Here is a 20819-nt window from a genome sequence, read left to right as displayed (position 1 = left end):
AGGCTTTGGCTGTTAAAAATAAAAGTGTTTTGAATATTCATTTACAAGATTTTTAATGAATTTATTTGATTTTTTTAGGATAAATGCCCCTTCCTCTGTATTAGAAACCCTCTTTTGCACCATAGTAATAGAAGAAGGACAAGCAAACTAGAAAAACCCCCACAAACAAACCTTATAGAGGAGCAATTGCCAAAAGTAGCAGAAAAGGCTTTTTCAATGCTTATTATTGGTGATGAGTCAGCATTCCTTTATATTTTTCCTTTTGAGAAAAATCACTTTCTATCCGCTTGATTTGTTTGTTTGGAGATTATTTGTAGATTTTGGTAACGTGCTATGAAATGAGTGTTGGTTCACAAAGTTCATCAGATACATAATTGGCAGTTACCGAAGCCAGCATTGTATTTGTTGTTGTTAAGTGCCGTCGAGTCAGTTCCAACCCATAGTAGGTTTTCCACGAAGCGACTGGTGAACTTGAACTGCTGACCTTGCAGTTCAAGCCGACTTTGCAGTCCAGCGCATTAACCCAGCGCCACACCAGGACTCCTAACATTGTATTACAACACATCTTATATAAATTTTAAACTAGGTTTTGTACTTAAATATTTAATAGGTGACTTCTTTCTAAAGACGGAATGCCATTTCAGTATTGATTTAACTTAAAATTTATTTTATATACTGTTAATAAAAAATAGCTTATTCTGTATTTTTTTCAGAAAAGATAAATCTATATGTTATTGTATAAATACTGAACTTATTTTCCTTATCTCATGTGTTGCTTGTTGTTGTTAAGTGCCATTGATTCATACAGACCCTGTATAGGGTTTCCAGGGAGCTGATGGTGAGTTTGAACCACTGACCTTGCATTTCAAACCAACCTTGCGGTCCATGCTTATCCTACAGCACCACACCAGAACTTACATAGCCTCACAATATGGTAGAGACCAAACTGTAATTATTTGGAAGGCAAAAGCATTTTTGGATAACTCAAAGTACATCACATCTTTTGTTTTCAGAAGGAAGTAGTATGATGGGCACTGAAGAAACAAACTTTGATCGCGGCTACGTGAAAAAGAAATTAGAACATGGACTTACACGAATATGGCAGGTTTGGTTTTCTTTTTAAATTACTTCTAACAAAATCAGTAGAAACCATCATATCATAATTGTCTTAGAAACTCAGTTTTCAAATTTCCTATTATCTTTGTATTCTTCTTACTTTTAATCATGTTAATTTTTCTTTGACAAGAGTCAATTAATTTAATGTCTATAATGCAACAACAACAATAATGCCATTATTAACTGTATTTGATTTTACATAGTAGTAAAATGTCTTTTCTGAAAATCTCTTTTGGAATTATTTATGCATTTATTGACTACACTTTTGCTTTTAGTGTATTGGTAAACATGTTTTTCTGAAGAAATTCCTTAATTGGTGACATACTCATTGTTTATTTTTTTCATTTATTTGTATTTTCTTAATCTCTTTTCCTCCTAATTTTAGAAGTTGAAATGCCTGACATTAGATTCTAGTATAGAATAAACAAACTTTTTCTAAGTCAAACATCTTTGTGCTTTGAGGGAATCTTGCATAGTTAATGGAAAGATGTGTTTCCTTAAGTTTTTCTTTTTTCTTTTTCCATTTAATTCACTTGTTTTCAGATATTAAATTTCTTTTGTTATTTCCTAGGTCAAAGTGTAACTTTTTTTAAATTAACTCTTTTTTCAGTTTTTTAAATTTTATTTTGGCACTTAAACCAAAAACCCACTGCCATTTAGTTGATTCCCACTCATACTAACAGATTAGAACTGCCGCATAGGGTTTTTGAGGCTATAGATCTTTGCTGAAGCAGACTGTCGCATCTTTCTCTTGCAGAACAGGTGGTGTGTTTGCGCTGCTGACCTTGTGGTTAGTAGCTCAATGCTTTCACTGTGCTACCAGAGCTGCTGCTTCCTCTGACCATACTGTAGTTTTTAAAGCATGTTTTAGATTTTTGTAGGAAGACTGGTTTTAAATTTGACAGTCTGTTAAAAGGATTTTTTTGAAAAAAACTTTTGTAGGAATATATATCCTGAAAACAAATTTCGTCAGTAATCATTTAACAGGTATAATTTAATGCTCTACTATTTGATATCCCTATATGGCGCTGATGGATAAGCACTTGACTACTAACTAAAAGTTCAGTGGTTCAAACCTATCTGCTGCTCCTCATAAACAGGGTCACTATGAGTTGGATCCAACTTGATGACACTTAACAGCAGTAGCAACATATTATATTAGATAAAGCCATTTGAATTTGTAATTAAATATTTTAAACATTCTTGTGATAACTAAACAGTTCCAACTTCTCTGTTTTCTAATATGACATACTAATTTTTAATTTATCATTAATGTGGTTTGAATTTTTTTCTCTGTGTTGAAGAGTTCTGGCGTGGTGCTGTAGGATAAGCATTGAATTGCTAACTGTGAGATCTATAGTTCGATCCCACTAATTGCTCCTTGAAAATCCTATACAGGGTCACTATGAGTTGGAAACAACTTAACAGTACTTAACAACAGCATTATGTATAACGAAAAGGGAAAGCTCATTGAATGTATTATATATGGTCAGAGTTATTTATGATTTCGTCTCCTACTTTGTTACCATTGAGTCAGTTATGACTCATCTTTCTTCTGCAGAACAGCTGCTGACCTTTTGATTAAAACCTGTTGATGTCACTGTGCCACCAGAGCTATTTCTTCTCCGGGTAGAGCCTCCCCACAAGGTGTCCAAGGCTGTAATGTTTTTTCTTAAGTTTTAGGGGAAACTAACTGCTGCATTTTTCTCCCACAGAGCGACGGTGGTAGGTTCAAGCCACCCATTTTTGGTTAAGCTGAGCACCTTAGCTACTGTGCCACTGGAGTTCCTTTGGTCTTCTAAGGCAACTTCATGGCGTTCCTGAGATAGAAAATCTGTTAAATGTAAAGTTCAGTAAAAATATTCTCAAGTAGGTAGTTATTTTAATGGGAATAATCACATTTTTCAGTATTTTAGGTTTCAAGCTTTAGCTCATCTTTATCTCCACCATTCTGAAGTCCCCTCACATCCCTAATGCAACCAATTCCAAAACTGGATTTTGCATGCTTCAGGAATTCATTGAGTGCTTGTTAAATTTAAATTACAAGGCACATCTGCAATTCAAAAGAGTAAAAGCTCTGAAAAACAAATGTTTTTTGATAATGCATTTAGCAGGCACAACCTGACCTGAATTGAGTTTATTTAGCAGCAGAATCTGATTGTTATTACCATACTCTACTTATAGTATTTATTGATCCTGTTTAGACCAGACCGTACATTTATATGTTGTAGAAATACAGTGTTTGATTTTGAGATACTTCTCCAGAAGCCACTGGAGGTGTTACGTAATCAAGGTGCTCCAAAAAGTTTGTGGAAAAATTCCTTTTTTCCCAAGCTTTTTGAAACCACTTTGTACATATATACTTACCATATTAACCTTTCTAACATTTGAAATCGAACATTTGAAACACATTTAACTCAGGATATATTCAGATAAGATAGTGAACAAAATATAAGCTCTAATAAAGGCCAAAAATTTACCTATAATATAAAGTTGTTATGTGTCGTTGAGTTGGTTCCAACTCACAGTGACTCTGTATGTCATTTCTGAGAGCTGCTGGTGGGTTTGAACTGTTGACCTTGTAGTTCCCTGTCCAGTGCTTATTCTGCAGCAGCACACCAGGGATCCTAATGAAATAGGGTCGATTAAGTTAAAAGGAAAATTATATCAGATGGAAACCTGGATCTGCATGAATAAATGAGGAACACCAAAATGGGTAAACATGTAGGCAAACATATAACTTCTTTTTATTTGTTTGCTTCAAACATAACAGAAAAATTGCAAGAATAGTACCAAGAACTCCCATAGTGCTGTCACTGAAAGAACCATTCATGTTTTTCCAAGAGTCTCAAAATCATTCTTTCTGTTTATAGCACAAGGATCCAGTCTAGGTTCAATTCTTGAACTTAGTTGACTTTTTTTCTGAGGCCACCTCGGATCTTCTTTGACCTTCATTTCCTTAGTATTATTTAAGATTACAGGCTAGTTATTTAATAAAATGTCCCTGAATTTGAATTTGTTTGATTTTTTCAGATCATGAATTTTTAAAATGAATATTAAAAGTGATTCTGTGTTTTTCTGACTACATCACTTGGATGGTATATGTTTTCAGTTTGTCCATCACTAGTGAGGTTATGTTTGATCACTTGAGTATGGTGCCTTCATTTTAAAGTTATTCCTTTGCCTTTTGTGATGAGTAAGTGCTTTATGAGAGGATGTTGTTAAGTGCCTTGATTTCAAGTTTTTCTTTGATATTTGTGCTCATTTTGTTCATATTTTTTATGATAAAACCTTAGACCACTCCTGTATTTCAAATATTTTTGAGTTGTATCTTAGTTGTCTTCTATAGATGTAAAAATAGCAGGTTTTGTCTTGCTTTTAGAGAGATATAGTATCTTTTAATAGTACAATTGAACCTAATCATATTTTTCAATAATGTTTTAACTTAATACTTTTTTAATTATGAAAGAGGTTGAGATTTAACATTAATATTTTATTGTGAATTGTTTTGTAAATTATTTGCTCATATTTTTGTTTATAGGATTTAAATAATTCATGTGATCATGAATTAATCCTTTATAGACTAGGAGGCTTCAAAAAATTCATGGAAAAATCAAATAGATAATGGAATTTTTCCATGTACTTTTTGAAGCCCCTCACATCTTCTTCTCGTCACTAATTTTTATTATGCTTTTGATAAGCCTGTGGTTACGATTCTTTTGTTAGATTAAATTGTTTAACTGTTGTCCATTTGTGACTTATATTCTTGGGAAACAGGTCTGGTGATCTGCTACTGAGAGGTCACAATCTTGGAAACCCTGTGGAGCACAGTTCTGCTCTGACAGTAAACTGTCATGTCATGGGGTCACCATGAGTTGGAATCACCTAGGAGACAACAACCAGCAACAACAGCTTATCATGCTTAAGGGTGTTTGTTGTTGTTAAATGCCGTCAAGTTGTTTCCAACCCATAGTGACCCTGTTTAGGGTTTCTGAGGAGCGGCTGGTGAGCTTGAACCGCCAACCTTGCAGTTCAAATGGCTTTACAGTCTGGCACATTAACCTACAGCGCCACACCAAATATCTACCTAAACATTTAAAAGATAAAATTAAGAGTATACTCCTGTCTTATTTTAATCTGTAACTAACGGACTCCTGGTGTGGCACTGTAGGTTCAACACTGCACCACGAACCACAAGGTTGGCAGTTCAAACCCATCAGCTGTTCCTCGGAAACCCTATACAGGGTCACTATGAGTCGGAACCAACTTGATGGCACTTAACAATAACAATCGACTAAATGATTATGAGAACTATTTCCTATATTTTGTGTTTACTTGAAATATCTATTTGTCTTATAGGATGTTCAACTAAAAGTAAAAACCTACTTGCTTGGAACTGACTTGTCTATATTCAAATATGATGATTTCATCTTTGTGTTGGACATAATCAGCAGGTAGTGTTTGACATCTTATTTGTCTTATTCTTTAGTTTGGTTTATTCAGCCATGATAATTGAAGAAATCATCAGACAATGAATTATATGTAACTAATTAATGGAAAGGAAGAAACACCTAGATTCATAATCTAATTGCCACTGTGTATGTATGTGTTTTAAAAGTTCCTCCTTCAAATGTTTCTAAGTTACAATGAATTTAAGATATTTAGAATTTCCTCAAACACTGAAGTGTCTATGATTTGTTATTTTGTGAGGAGTTAAGAGAAGGACCCTTGACTTTATTTCTCTTTAGGAATATTGCTGAAATTTATACAAACTTTTCTAATATAAACTCTGTTGAATTAGGTTGATGCAAGTTGGAGAAGAATTTTGTGGTAGCAAGTCTGAAGTTTTGCAAGAGTCTATTAGAAAACAAAGTGTCAATTATTTCAAGAACTACCACAGGTAAGTTATAACTCAACTGAAATAAGAATGAATTTATTTAGGTAATAGAAAACTGTAATCAAATGCTTAATTTTATACCATTAGTTAGTTTAAAACAATTACTTCTAAATTTGAATGACTATGCTCTTTGTAGCTGTTTTTAAGATGGTTAAGGAATTTTACCAAAAACATAAAATGTTTTTATTATTTCTTTATTGTTGATCTTAAATACACTCTTTGTCTTGAAGGGTTCAGAATACTGAGTTGCTTTTTTTATGGACAAAAGATGTCTGTCTGCTTGCAAGTACTTTCAGATTGTTGGCAGGATTCAGTTCCTTGTGATTATAGGACTGTGGTCACCGTTATATTACTGGTTCTAGGGACCATTCTCACCTCTACAGGCTGCTCTCTGGTCCTTGCCCATGACCTCACACATGACCTCTTCCATCTTAAAGCCAGTGATGGTGCAGCAAACCTTTTTACTGCTTGAATTCTCTGTGAATTCCTCTTTTGTCACTAGCAAGAGTAAGATTTTGTTTTAAAAAGGACTCATGCCATTAGATAATTTCCCTTTAGTTCATGTCAACTGTTTGGTTGGTTAGTTACCTTAATTGCACATGGAAAAAACCATTTTGTCGTAGAAGATAACATAATTAATAGTGTGAAGATTAGGGTGGGAAATCTTGATGGGGGAGCACTTGGAATCCATCCTTCTTTTTCTTTCTGTTTTTAAAAAGTAGCTTTGTTGAGATATAATTCACATGCCGTAAGATACACCCTTCAAAGTGTACAGTTCGGTAACAACCATCTCCTCGATGTAATTTTAGAGCATTTTATTAGCCTGATAGGAAATCCTGTAGCCATTAACAGTCACTCCCCCACTTCCATATCCCATGGTCTGTGGCCATCACTCATATAACTGTTGCCTATTGGAGTCGCCTGTTCTGTGGACAGAGTAGAACTGCTCCATAGGGTTTCCCAAACTGTAAACCTTCATGAGAGCAGACAGCTTTATAGTTCTCCTGCGGAGCAGCTACTGGGTTTGCAGTGCTGACCTTGCTCTTAGCAGTTCAGTGCTAACCCATTGTGCCACCAGGGCACCTTGCTTATTCTAGTTATTTCAAATAAAAGGAATCATGCAATAGGTAGTGTATTGTGTATGACTTTCGCTTAGCATAATGTTTTCAAGGTTTATCCATGTTGTACCATTTGTTAGAACTGTGTTTCTTTTCATGGCTAAGCAATATAATTGTATAGATAACACCACATTTTGTTTATCCATTCATCATTTAATGAATATTTGTGTTGCTTCTACATTTCTGCTACCAGGTTTTAATTTGAGTTACTGTATTTTTCAGTTTTAGAATGTTTGATTCATCTTTTGCTTTTTTTTTTATGATGACATTTCCTCTTTGAAATTCTTTTCTCTATTTTATTTACCTGATAGATTGTTGTTGCTAGGTACTGTGAGTCTGTTCTGACACATAGCAACCCTGTGTACAACAGAATGTGAATCAGTGCCCGGTCTTGTACCATCCTCACAATGTTTATTACAGTCCAGCCTGTTGCTGCCGCCACTGTCCCAGGCCATCTTGTAGGGGGCTTTCCTTTTTTTATCTGCCCCTCCACTTTGCTAAGCATGATGTTCTTCTCCAGGGACTGGTCCCTTCTGATAATATGCCTGAAGTATGAGACATAAATTCTTATCATCCCAGCTTCTAAGAAGTATTTTAACTGAGTGTTCTAACTGTACTTCTTCCAACCTAGATCTGTTTGTTCTTTTGGCAGTCCATGGTACTTTTAATGTTCTTCTCCAACACCAATTTGTCCACGTTCCAACTTTAATATGCATATGAAACTATTGAAAATACTATGGCTTGGGCACTTTAGTCCTTAGTCATCTTTACTTGTAAACCTTTAAAGAGGTCTTGTGCAGCAAATTTACCTGATGTAATATGTCATTTGATTTCTTGATTGTAACTTCCATGAGTGTTGATAGTGGATCCAAGCAAAATGATGTCTCTGACAACGTCAATCTTCTGTTTATCATGATAATATTTATTGGTCAAGTTGTGGAGATTTTTTTTTTTTTTTATGTTGAAGTACAACCCATACTGAAGGCTGTAGTCTTTGATCAGTTAGTATTTTAAGTTTTCTTTGCTTTCAGCAAGAAAGGTTGTTAATGAGTCTTCCTCCAATCCTGATGCCATGTTCTTCTTCATATAATCCAGCATCTTGGATTATGTACTCAGCATACAGACTGAATAAGTATGGTTAAAGAATACGACCCTAGTACACACCTTTCCTGATTACAAACTCTTGTTCATAATCAGTTTCTGTTCACACAACTGCATCTTGGTCTATGTGTAGGTTTCTCGGGAGCACAGTCAAGTGCTTTGGATACTCATTCTTCGTAAAGTTACCCATAGCTTGTCATGATCCACACAACTGAAAGTCTTTATGTAGTCAAGAAAGCACAGGTAAACATCTTTCTGATATTCTCTACTTTGAGCCAGGATTCATCTGGAGTCAGCAGTGATTTCCCTCATTCTGTGCCCTCTTCTGAATCTAGCTTGCACTTCTGGCAGTTCCCTGTCAATGTACTTTTGTAAATGTTTTTAAATTATCTTTAGGAAAATTTTACTTGTATGTAATATTTATGATATTTTCTGATGATTTCTGCATTCTGTTGCATCACCTCTCTTTGGAATGAGCACAGATATGGATCTCTTTCAGTCAGTTGTCCAGGTAGCTGTATTCTAAATTTCTTGACATAGATGAGTGAGTACCTCCAGTGCTGTATAAGTTTGTTGAAAGATTTCAGTTTGTATTTTGTCAGTTCCTGGAGCCTGGTGTTTCTCCAGTACCCTCAGTGCAGCTTGGACTACTGCCTTTAGTATCATATGCTATTTATCATATGCTACCTCTTGTAGTAAGGAGCTCTGGTAGCGTAGTGGTTACGAATCAGGCTGCGAACCTTAAGGTCAGCGGTTCGAAACTACCAGTCGCTCTGCGGGAGAAAGATGAGGCTTTCTACTCCCGTAAAGATTTACACCCTCGGAAACCCTGTACAGGGTCGCTATGGGTCGGACCCGACTTGATGGCACTTAACAACAACAACAACAACCTCTTGTAGTGGGTCAACATTGACCATTTCTTTTTGGTATAGTGACTCTGTATTTCTTCTATCTTCTTTTGATGCTTTGTGCATCATTCAGTATTTTGCCCATAGAATCCTTTAGTGTTGTAAATCAAGGCTTGAAACTTTTCTTTAGTTCTTTTAGCTTGAGAAATGCTGAGCATGTACTTCTCTTTTGATTTTCTAACTCCAAGTCTTTGCACATTTCATTATAATATTTGACTTTGTTTTCTTGAGCTACCCTTTGAATTTTTCTGTTCAGCTCTTTTAACTCTTCATTGCTTCTGTTTGCTTTAGTATCTTTATGCTGGAGAGCAAGTATCAGAGTCACATTTTTTTTTTTCAACTTTTTATTGTGAATTAAGTGAAGATTAAGAAACAAGATCATCAGCTTTCCATTCTACAAATTACATGCTTTGTTTTATCCAATGATTATAGTCCCTTCCCTGCAACAACAGTTATCCTGCTTCCTCCCTGTGGCTTCCCTTTTACATCTCATATTTCACAAGTGAGTAAAGAAAAAATATTTGATGTACACAAGCAAAACAAAACAATTCATTTAAATGTCCTAAGGGCATATTCTGCAAGCTAGCCTCCTGCTCTCAGGCCCACAGCCTTATTCATTGCATGGGCTTAGAGCCCACAGGTGCTTAGAGACACTTTTTACATCCATGTTGGTCTTTACCGTCTTTCTTGTCTTCTTCGTGTCCTGTTGCTTTCTTCCTGTGTGATGTTTTTGATGGCATCTCATAGCTCTGTGGTCTTCAGTCGTTAGTGTCTAATGTACCAAATTTGTTCTTGAGCTGACCTATAATTCAGGCAGGATATGTTCAAGGTCATATTTTGGCTAATGTGGGCTTGTTTTAATTTTCTTCAGCTTCAGGCTGCACTTACATATGAGCAGTTGATGGTCTATTCCACAGTCTGCCCCTGGCCTTGTTTTGGATGATGATATAGAGTTTTTCCACACTCTTTTTCCACAGGTGTAGTCAATTTGATTTCTATGTATTCCATCTGATGAGGTCCGTGTGTATAGTTGTCTTTTATTTTGTTTAAAAATATATTTGCAGTGAAGAAGTCATTGATCTTGCAAAATTATATCATGTGATCTCCAACATAATTTCTGTAATCAAGGCCATATTTTCCAATTACTGATTTTCCTCTTTCATTCCAATCCTTCCATTCCAGTTACCAGTAATTATCAATACATGTTGATTGCATGTTTGATCAAATTTCAAACTGAAAAAGCTGATAGAATATTTCACCACCATTGCCTTTAGTGGTTGGTCTGTAAATTTAATAGTAGTGGTATTAACTGGTTTCCCTTGTTGTTAGTGCCATTGAGTTGGTTCTGACTCATAGCCACCCTTTATAGGGTTTCTGAGGAGTGGCTGGTGAGTTTGAATCGCTGACCTTGTGGTCCAAACCGACCTCAAGGTCAGTCTCACCTGGACTCTAGTCTTCTTTGTAGGCATATGGATATTATCCTGTCACAGATAGCATTATACTTCAAGACAGATCTTGAAATGTTTTTGATGATGAATGTGACACCATTCCTTCTCAGTCTGTCATTTCTGGCATAGTAAACCAGATGATTGACAAATTCAGAATGACCAATACCAATCTATTTCGGCTCACTGATATATAATAGTTATTTTAAAGTCTTTGTGCATCTGTTAACTAAAATATTTATAGTAATTCCTGCTTTTCAGAAATTCATCCACTTATTTTTTATTTAAAAACGTGTGGATTAAAAAAAAAATCTGGATTATTTTGCTAAGGGTATAAGCACCATGCCTGTGAATTTAATACATGAATGCTCTTATGTAGGTAGACACTGAGCTAAATATATTCTGAGAGTGCTAATCACATTGATGATGGTAGCTTAGTAAGGATAGTTAATACTTATGTTGTTTAGTATAAAGTGTTCATTACTGTTTGTGAGCTATAATTTGTAAATTATTTCTCTTTTTTGGCAATGAAACATGATTAGCTAAGAATAATGTAAATACACAATTTGATTTCAAGCTTTAGTTTAATCTTTTCTTACAAATCGCATTTTCTAGATATTAAGTTATTTTTGGAATATAATAAAATTATTCTGAGCTTGGAGTCCTGATGTGGCTCTGTAGGATAAGCACTGAACTGCAAGGTTCATGCTCACCAGCCACTCTTCAGAAACTCTATACAGGGTCATTATGAGTCAGAACTAACTTGATGTCACTTAATAATAACAATTTGGAGTTTAGTAAATATTTTAGGAAATTTTTATCTTTTAAAAATAATACATTTTTAAGAAGTTAAAGTAAACATTTGGGCTTACTGTGTGTTAGTCTGAATTATTTCCCAAAGCTGATAATGATTATGAAGTGATGATAATTCCATCATTGTTTGTATGTATTTTATTTTTGTGTGTGCAGTTAATTTTTCTTTTCTTCTTACTTTTTGATGTGTTCAATTTTCCTTTTTAAGAACACGGCTTGATGAACTTAGGATGTTCCTGGAGAATGAGACCTGGGAGCTTTGTCCTGTTAAGTCAAATTTCAGCATCTTGCAACTTCATGTAAGTGTTTCTTACAAAGAAATAAATCTGTTAGACTTTTTTTTAACAACCCAATATATGGAAGGATTTATAAAGTAAATAATTTAAGAAATAGTGTCTTATATTCCATTCTTGAAAGTAATTGTGAATGAACCTATTTTTCACTAGTGATCCTTTCATGCATGTGAAAATCTGTCTTTACACAATTTACAAATATTTATAAACCCTTTTGCTTAGAAGATACCCTTTTATCTTAAAAGAGGCACAATTTAAATGACATATTTTTTTAATCCAGAAGATCTACTGTTTCTTTGAACTTTTGTAGAAAACAATTTTAGATTTTGGTGCTGGTGGTTGTTTGCCACCAAGTTGGTTCTGACTCATAGAGACCCTGTGGAGTGTGTGAGGCTGTAAATCTTCATAGGAGCAGAAAACCGTACCTTTAGCCTCAGAGCAGCTAGTAGCTTTAAACTGCTGACCCTGTGGTATGCAGCCCAGATTTGTAATCTACTACTGTACCAGGGCTGAAAATTGTTTATTTTAGCAGAATCTTATATGTTGGTATCCTTTTAAAGATTGCTTATAATAGCAGAATCTTATGTTTTGGTGGTCTTAAAAATGCTGTTATTGGCAGAATATTTGTGATTTCTTAAAGGTACTAAGTGGTTTTTACTTTATGTTGCCTCAGATATAAGAGAGTGACATAAAAAAGCTACTGTTAACTAATTTTTTTTTCTGGAGTCCTGCTGTGGTGGTGTAGAATAACCACTGGACCGCAAGTTTGGTTTGAACCCGTCAGCCATTCGTTAGAAATCCTATACAGGGTCTCTGTGAATTGAAACCAGCTTGATGGCACTTAACAACAGCAGCAAAGTTTTAGTAGCTCACTGATTCTTGAATCCTCATAGAGTAAGCAATCAGTGAAAAAGTCTTTCATTGTTTGCATTTTTTTCCTTTGGTTGCAACACATCGTAGATAGTTTTTGCCATTAAAAGAAATGCCTTTTTGGAAGCAAATTTTTTATGTTTCTGATTTAATTGTAGTTCAAATTTAAAAAGAAAATAATCACATTATTTAAAACTTAATAAGCTTTTAAAGAGTATCATTGGATATGAGAAATTTAAAATTTTGAATGAATTTTTTTAGATATAAGGAAATATTTGTTACATTTTTGTGATAAATCATAAAATCACAAGTTTTGTAATTCAAAGGAGTTTTAGAAATTATTGCAGCTGTTAAAGGAATTAGCTGTGAAATCTTGAACTTGGCATTGAATCATTCTGACTGCCTCAGTTTCCTTATCTGTGCAATGCTTGGTTTAGACCAGCTGCTGCAGTTTTTTAGTAGCTTTTACATTTGTGATTCTCTCACCTGAGAGTGACCCCCTAATTTTACAAATGAGAAAATGGAGGCATAGAAAAGCCAGGTGATGTTCCTAGCATTGAGAAGGAAATTAATGGAGTACATATAGGTTAATGGCAAGCTAGGACTAGAGGACACACCTTCTGACCTCAGCATCTGTGTTTGTGTTGACCACTTGTTCGCTTATGAAGAAAAGTAAATTAAAGTTAGAAATGTAAGTATGACCAAGAAAGATACATTATGCATGTTTTTTTTATGTGTTTATATAGAATGTCTTGAGGAGCTCTGGTAGTGTAGTGGTTACGAATCGGGCTGTGAACCACAAGGTCAGCAGTTCGAAACTACCAGCTGTTCCACGGGAGAAAGATGAGGTGCTCTGCTCCCGTAAAGATATACAGCCTCGGAAACCCTGTACAGGGTCACTATGAGTCGGTTCTGACTTCACGGCACATAACAACAACAGCATACAGAATGTCTTACCAAATGGATGCATGCATATAAGCTAGATGTTTGATTTAATAACAGTTGTTTTTAATGACTTTGTTGATGAAACCCATTATCCTAACAAAGCTTTACCTGCTGTGTTAAAATTTGCAGGAGATATCATTCATTGTTCGTAAGTAATTCTCAGGAAGTCTGGTTCTATAAAATATGTCAAAAGTTGCTTGGTAAAGATGACATTTTTTAAGAAATGCCATAAGAAAAGACAAATCAGTTGATTTGTCTGAAAGCCTTTATACCTGTGTTTTAAGTTTGTGCTTTTAGATGACATGCAAGATTTAAGAACTTTGTTGTTGTTGTTAAGTGCCATCAAGTTAGTTCCGAATCTTAGTGACCCTGTATAGGGTTTTTTAGGAGTAGCTGGTGAGTTTGAACTGCTGACCTTGCAGTTCAAACCAAACTTATGGTCGAGTGCTTATCCTACAGTGCCACAACCTAAGTGTGATGCTGTAGGATAAGTACTGGTAACCCTAAGATCAGCTTTGCAAACCTACCAACGACTCTTGGAAACTCTATACACTGTCGAGTTGACACACAGTGACAAAAGACAATCTGAAGATCAGGATTGATCCTTGTCCCCACTCTACCCCCACCCCCTAAATGGTGTGGCGCTGTGGCTTAATGCATTGGACTGTAAAGTAGATTTGAACCGCAAGATTGATGGTTCAAGCTCACCAATCACTTCTTGGAAACAGGATTTCTGTGGGTCAGAACCCACTCAACAGCATTTAATAACAACAACAACAGCAGCAACCCTACGTTTACATTAATGGAATATGTTTATGTTGTTGAACTTTACTGTTGTTTCTAAAAGGTATGTGCCTCCTTTTTTAATGCCTAGGAATTTAAATTCATGGAACAGTCCCGTTCCCCATCAGTATCACCTAGTAAGCAGCCTGCCTCAACTTCCTCAAAAACAGTCACCCTGTTTGAACAGTACTGTAGTGGTGGGAATCCATTTGAAATTCAGGCCAACCACAAAGATGAAGAAACAGAAGATGTCCTAGCTTCTAATGGGGTATGTTATGTTTTGAAAACATGTTGTGGAACACAAGTGAGATTTCTTTATCTATAAAGCATTCTACTTAATGAGTAAGGTAATTTACTAGCCACCACTCTCCTACTTACCTACTTAACATATTACTTGTGTAGATAATAATATGCTTTGTTGACTTTATTCTCATCAATGATAAATTTTGTCTTTATGTTTGCTTTATGCTTTTATATATTGCTTTGTATGCTTACTAGATTGCTAATCAAGTAGTAATACAGTTTCTTCACTGAATACTTTTCTGATATTTTGGATTGTCAAATGGATGATGGAGTAGTTTATCTGCACTTTTTTCTCAGCTCTGCTATTGAATAAGTAAACCATTTTGCTCTATGGCCCTCTATCTGAGAGAGAGGGTATGTGTCTTGTTTAGTTGCCTGACAAGCATGTTTTTAAGATGTATAAGTATGAAATTTTAACAATACCTTCAAGATCTCAAGAAGCAATAGTAAACAGAGGCAGATAGTGGAAAGGGTTTGAAATATAATAGATGAATATTACCATTGTTATTTATTAGCTGTGCTGCCATTGACAAGTCATTTAAACGTGGGGACCCTGAGTTTCCCTATATATAGAATGGAGATAATGCTTAGGTTACAGTTGCCTATAGGACACTTCCACAATAGTTCATATGTAAACTGTTTCAAATGTTCTATGATGACACCTTCTGATGGTGATATGCATGGACTTTACTGGTTTTTTTCCACACTGGCATTTGACCGTGGTGTTGTAAAGGTGATGACAATGTTAAGAGGACATTTCTTCCTCTTATTTTTGTCTTTGTTCTCAGTAAATCCCTGTATGCTAAAACTTGTTTGCTAATCTTTTTGTTTATGGGATGTCAAGAGTGAGGAGTTAGGGCTAAGACTATGGCTAGCTCTACGCTAGGCCTAGGACTTAATTTTTAGTATTAGAGTTGTGGTTAAAACTAGGGCTAGTGTTAGGGGTACGGGTTGTGCTAGGGCTAACAGTAAGGCTTGGTCTAATTTTAGGGTTGTATTTAGGTTTATTTTTATTTTTTTCTTGAAATCTGCTGGATTTCCTCTTCATTTGGAAGTTCTATAACTGTTACTCCTTTTTTACTGTATGTTATTTTTTCTTGTTGTTATAACTGTTATCTGTGATTCCCTGCTTTCAGTCTTGTAGGTTTGTCTTACTTTGAATATTTCCATATCTGGGTTGAGTTCTGGCTGATATTGTCATGTATGTTAGTCTGAAGTTGTTGTCTACTGTTGTTGGCTCTTTGTCCAAATAACTCCCTTTAGTGTTTGTTTTTTTTTTTTTTTTTTTTTTGTGTAAGGTTAGTATGCTTTTCACAAAATCTTTTAATTTCAGTTTTTTGAAAATGACCTAATTTCACCTTCATATTTATTTGATGAACAGTTTTGCTGGTATGTCATTCTTTGTTGGCAGTTCCCCCCCGCCCCCCAGAATGTTTTATATGTTATTCCATTGTCTTCTTGCCTGCATGATTTCTGCTGAAAAATCAAAGCTTTTCGTTTTGTTTTCTTTTGTAGGTAACTCCATTTTTACTGAAATGCTTTCAGGAATCTATCTGTGTCTTTGGTTTTGAAAAAGTTGATCATAATATGTCTTGGTGATTTTCTTTTAGGGTCAATCCTGTTTGGAATTCACTCAGCTCTTGAATGCATATCTTCTTGTCTTTCGTGATGTTAGGGAAGTTTTCTTCCAACACCTCTTGGACAGTTTTCTCTGTTTTTTGTGTTTCTTCTTGTCTGGAATTCCAAACACATGTAAATTAGTCCTCTTGATAGTGTCCCACATGAATCACAGTTTTCTTTCTGATTTTTTCAATAATTTTTTTATGATAGTTCCTATAGTAGATGAATATTGAGAGGTTTGTCTTCAAGCTAATTTAGCCTTCCATTGATTACATTCAATATATTTGTCCTTTCAATGTGTTTATCTATTTCTGAAGTCTTAGTATTAATCTTCTGACTTTCTAATTGCTGTTTTTAATTTTTCGTTTGTCAGTTTTTTCTTCAATTATTCTAAAGTTTTATCTTTGTTTTCCTTGATTTTATTTGCAGTTTTCTTGGTCAGTTTTTTTAATATAATGAAGGTACCTAAATACTATTTTTACAAAATTTCTTATGAGGCAGTACCAATACCATTTCTGGTATTATATTTTTTTACTTTGTATTTTGGGCACTTGTTTGAGGCAGTATTTCTTGTTCCTTCGTGTCACTTGTAATCATTTATTTTCTCTCAGACATTGTTGGATCATTTTGTTGTTGTTAAGTGCTGCTGAGTTGATTCTGACTCATAGCAACTTTGTATAGGGATTCCAAGGAGCAGCTGGTGACCTTGAACCACCGACCTTGCAGTTTACAGTGACTTTGCAGTCCAGCACGTTAGCCTACGGCACCACACTAGGATGATAATTGTATGCTTGTGTGTTCTCAGGCACTTATTACCTGTCTCCTGGTGGATATGATAGAAGTTGCAAGTGTGAGCACAGTTCTTTATTTGTTGTTTGTGTAGCACAGCCTAGGGTGGGTTCACGTGCCTCCAGAACAGGGGTGGTATGTAACCCCAGGTAGTGCAGAGATTGTGAAAGAATTGACTGCTGGGCTGGTGAGAGCATGCGCTTCTGGCTACCAGGAAGGCACAGGAATGAGGAAGAACTCTGGCCTCCAGCTTTGTCCTGTTCCTGCAGTCTGCTGGATTGACAGCCACTCACAAATTCTACAGTCTGCCCTTTTGCTTCTCTCTCACTGCGCCTTATGCTTCCAGTTGTCACTCAGTCCACCTGTCTCCTAGTCTCTGAAGCTCAGGGTCCCAGGGTCACCATCTGTATCTGTGTCACTTAGTCTCCCAGGTCTTTGTTGTAGAGGGTCTGCTCAGTGCATCTGCCTACTCTGCCATCTTGCCCCAGAAGTGACTAAGCCTAATTTTCTAAGCTGTCTTTGGAATGAAATCTCGCCATAATAGAACATCCATCATTTGTGCATTATATGTATTTATTAGGATGAATTAACACTTCTGGAGTGTTGAAATTGTACACCCAATCTCTTTATAATAAAGTAGAAAATCAGAAATAAGTATGATGAATCCACTAGGAGGTATAAAAGGACTTTTTTTTTTCTTTTCCTTTTTAAAATCATATATGTATGATTTTTTTCTTTTAAGCCCTACTTGATTTTTTGTTTGTTTTGTATGTAGAGATTTGATTTTGGTGGACATTTACAAGCTTTTGTAGGTATAGTTATATTAAATTTTCCTTTACTTATATTTTAACTGGTTGCAATAGGATGATGGGGAAGACAATGGAAGGTTAATATGACCCTTGATGGCAGCATTAAAGCAAAACCATTAAAAAGTGTTTTATTTCACCATTTATCCTCATACTGGGTATGTCTGTTGTATAGACAGTCCCTATGAAAGGATGGCTCTCCATGTCCATTTTTGAATGTTCTGTGTTCTCTTCAGTATGAATCTGATGAACAAGAAAAGAGTGCCTATCAGGAGTATGACAGTGACAGTGATGTTCCTGAGGAGCTAAAGCGAGATTATGTGGATGAGCAGACAGGTGATGCGCCTATAAAAAGGTAATTGCTCTTAGATTTAGCATTTTATGTTATGTGGGTGACATACCATACATAGTATTTCCTTTGAAGATTGAGGAAAATGAAAAATTGAAAAACTGTTATTTTCTGGTGATTTTATCATATGTCTAAAATATGATTCCTGAAAGCCTAAGGTAATAGTATTGTTCTTACATTCCTTAAAAGTGACTACCCAGCAGGACTTCTAACCAGTTCAGACTGGTTCAATCATGGCAGAAAAAGTGAAATGGAAACAGATCTGAATTTTTAAAATTTGGGTAAAGCGGAGCAGTAACCAGAACAAGAGAAAGTATGGGCTGCAGTTCCGGACTGGAAGGCTCGAGAGAGGTGTAGTGAGCCCTTTCAGGCAGCTGATAGGGGGATTGGATTATTTCTACAACTGTTGAGAGTGACGTACATTCAAAGTGTTGCTTCCAACACTGCTGGTCAGGGAACAGGAAAATTTGTGTCTGTTCCAGTTTTTCTTCATCAGCCTTGACTAAACCAAGAAGAAGTGGATCAAAGCCCCGCTTTCCAGAGAAAATTAAAGTTTTCAGAAAAGTTCTACTTAGCAAAATTCTTTTCTACCCATTCATAAAGCAGTTAATTTAACTGAGTTTGTAATTGTGTTTAGGACAGGGTTGTTGTTAAGTGCCATCCAGTTGGCTCTACTTGTAGCAATCCTGTATAGGGTTTCTGAGGAGCTGCTGGTGTGTTTGAACTACCAACCCTGAGGATCAAGTTTGACATTGTTGTCAAGTGCTTGTCCTACATCACCACACCTCTTCATAATATTTAGAGGGAAAAAACCCAGAACTTTGGTTTGCTATTGTTATGTTGTCAGATGCCGTCCAATCATTTTGATTCATGGTGGTTATATGCCATGGAGTCGGTTCCAACTCATAGTGACCCTGTATAGGGATTCTGAAGCTGTAAGTCTTTACGGGAGCAGAGAGCCTCATCTTTCTCCTGTGGAACAGCTGGTAGTTTCAAACTCATGACCTTGGGGTTAACAGCCCCACTTGTAACCACTACGCTACCAGAGCTCCTTTGTAAACCCATTGCTATTGCCACTGTGTCATTTCATCTCTAGGAGTTTTCCTCTTTCTCACTCACCCTCCACTTGACCTAGCATGGTGCCCTCCAGGGACTGGTGCCAAAGTAACATGTCCGAAGTATGAGACATGAAGTCTCACAATCCTGGCTTCTAAGAAGCATTCTGTCTGTACTTCTTCCAACACAGATTTGTTCTTCTGGCAGTCCACGGTTACTTAAAATATTTTCCCCCAAACTGTTAATTCAAATGAATCGATTCGTCTGTGAGCTTTCATATTCACCTTGTCCAACTTTCATGTGCATATGAGGTAATTGAAAGTGGATTGCACCTTAGTCCTCAAACTGATATCTTACGAACACTTTACAGAGGTCTTTTGCAGCAGATTTGCGTAATGCAATACGCCATTAGATTTCTTGCCTCCTGTTTTCATGAGTGTAAATTGTGGATCCAAGCAAAATGAAGTCTTTGACAACTTCATGCTTTTCTCCCTTTATTATGATGTTATTTATTGGTCCAGAGGATTTTTGTTTTCTTTGCATTGAGGTGCAACCCATACTGAAGGCTGTGGTGTTTGATCTTCATCAGTAAAGTATTTTAAGTCCTCTTTGGTTTCAGCAAGTGATGTTATATCATCTGTCATCACAGGTTGTTAATGAGTCTTCATGTAGTTCTGATGTCATGTTCTTCATATAATCATCCAGCTTTGATTTAGCCATTTAAAATGTTTTCAGTGTCTCTTGATTTATACACCTTAGTTGACTTTGTTTATACAGCAGCAGTCTATGTCCTTTATTTATTTTATGGTTTTACTAAATTAAAAAAAAAATCATGTTTTTACAACTCTTTCATTAGAAAATAGCATAATAAAGTAGGTTTTAATTTAGAGATGAACACTTTTTGCAGTTAAACAGTGTTTAGATTTATAAAATCCATACTCCTTCTGGAGTTCATCTGGGATAAGTGCAGGACCGCAAGGTTGATTTGAGCCACAGGGTTGGCGGTTCAAACTCACCAGTCACTCCTCGGAAACCCTGTACAGGGTTGCTGTGAGTCAGAACTAACTCAACATTTAAGAACATCAACACCTAGATAATACTTGTTTGACTTGACTCCATGGCTGTTCTCTCTTCAAAAGTGGAAACTATTTTTCTATTAGTTTTTTTTTAAACATTTAAATAAACCCAATTCCATCAGGTTGATTCCAACTCATAGTGACTGTAAAGAAAGAGCAGAGTAGAACTACCCTATAGTTTCCAAGGCTGTGATTTGTATTACATCTTTCTCCTGAGTTTTTGCATATAGATTATATGTAAGTATCTACATTCATAACCCAGCTGCTCTGTGGGAGAAAGATGAAACTTTCTGCTCCTGTAAAGATTTAAAAAGCCTCGGAAACCCTATAGAGGGTCGTTTGTGAGTCGAAACCAACTCAAAGGCACTCTGAATTGGCTAGAATTCTCTTATTGGATGTCTTTATTAGTTTTAATATATTTTGTCCCATATAAAAGCTACAATTCAACCTGTATGCTGAGCAAATAATACGAGAAGCTGGGTTCTATGAAGAAAAACATGGCATCAGGATTGGAGGAAGACTCATTAACAA

The 20819-nt window shown here is 35.8% G+C and overlaps 1 protein-coding gene across 1 annotated transcript in view; it reads left to right on the top strand.

The window, feature by feature from the left end:
- CCDC132 (coiled-coil domain containing 132) overlaps positions 1-20819 on the top strand; it is a 145947-nt gene that overhangs the window by 64899 nt on the left and 60229 nt on the right. Inside the window, exons 14-19 of the mRNA XM_006834292.1 lie at positions 1014-1105; positions 5476-5570; positions 5918-6016; positions 11607-11697; positions 14381-14557; positions 18044-18162. Of these exons, the coding sequence (XP_006834355.1) occupies positions 1014-1105; positions 5476-5570; positions 5918-6016; positions 11607-11697; positions 14381-14557; positions 18044-18162 (673 nt within the window). The remainder of the gene's footprint in view (positions 1-1013; positions 1106-5475; positions 5571-5917; positions 6017-11606; positions 11698-14380; positions 14558-18043; positions 18163-20819) is intronic.

This window comes from Chrysochloris asiatica, unplaced genomic scaffold (assembly GCF_000296735.1).
Source record: "Chrysochloris asiatica unplaced genomic scaffold, ChrAsi1.0 scaffold00010, whole genome shotgun sequence".
Taxonomy (NCBI): Eukaryota; Metazoa; Chordata; class Mammalia; order Afrosoricida; family Chrysochloridae; genus Chrysochloris; species Chrysochloris asiatica.
This window is presented reverse-complemented; position numbering and strand designations above follow the sequence as displayed.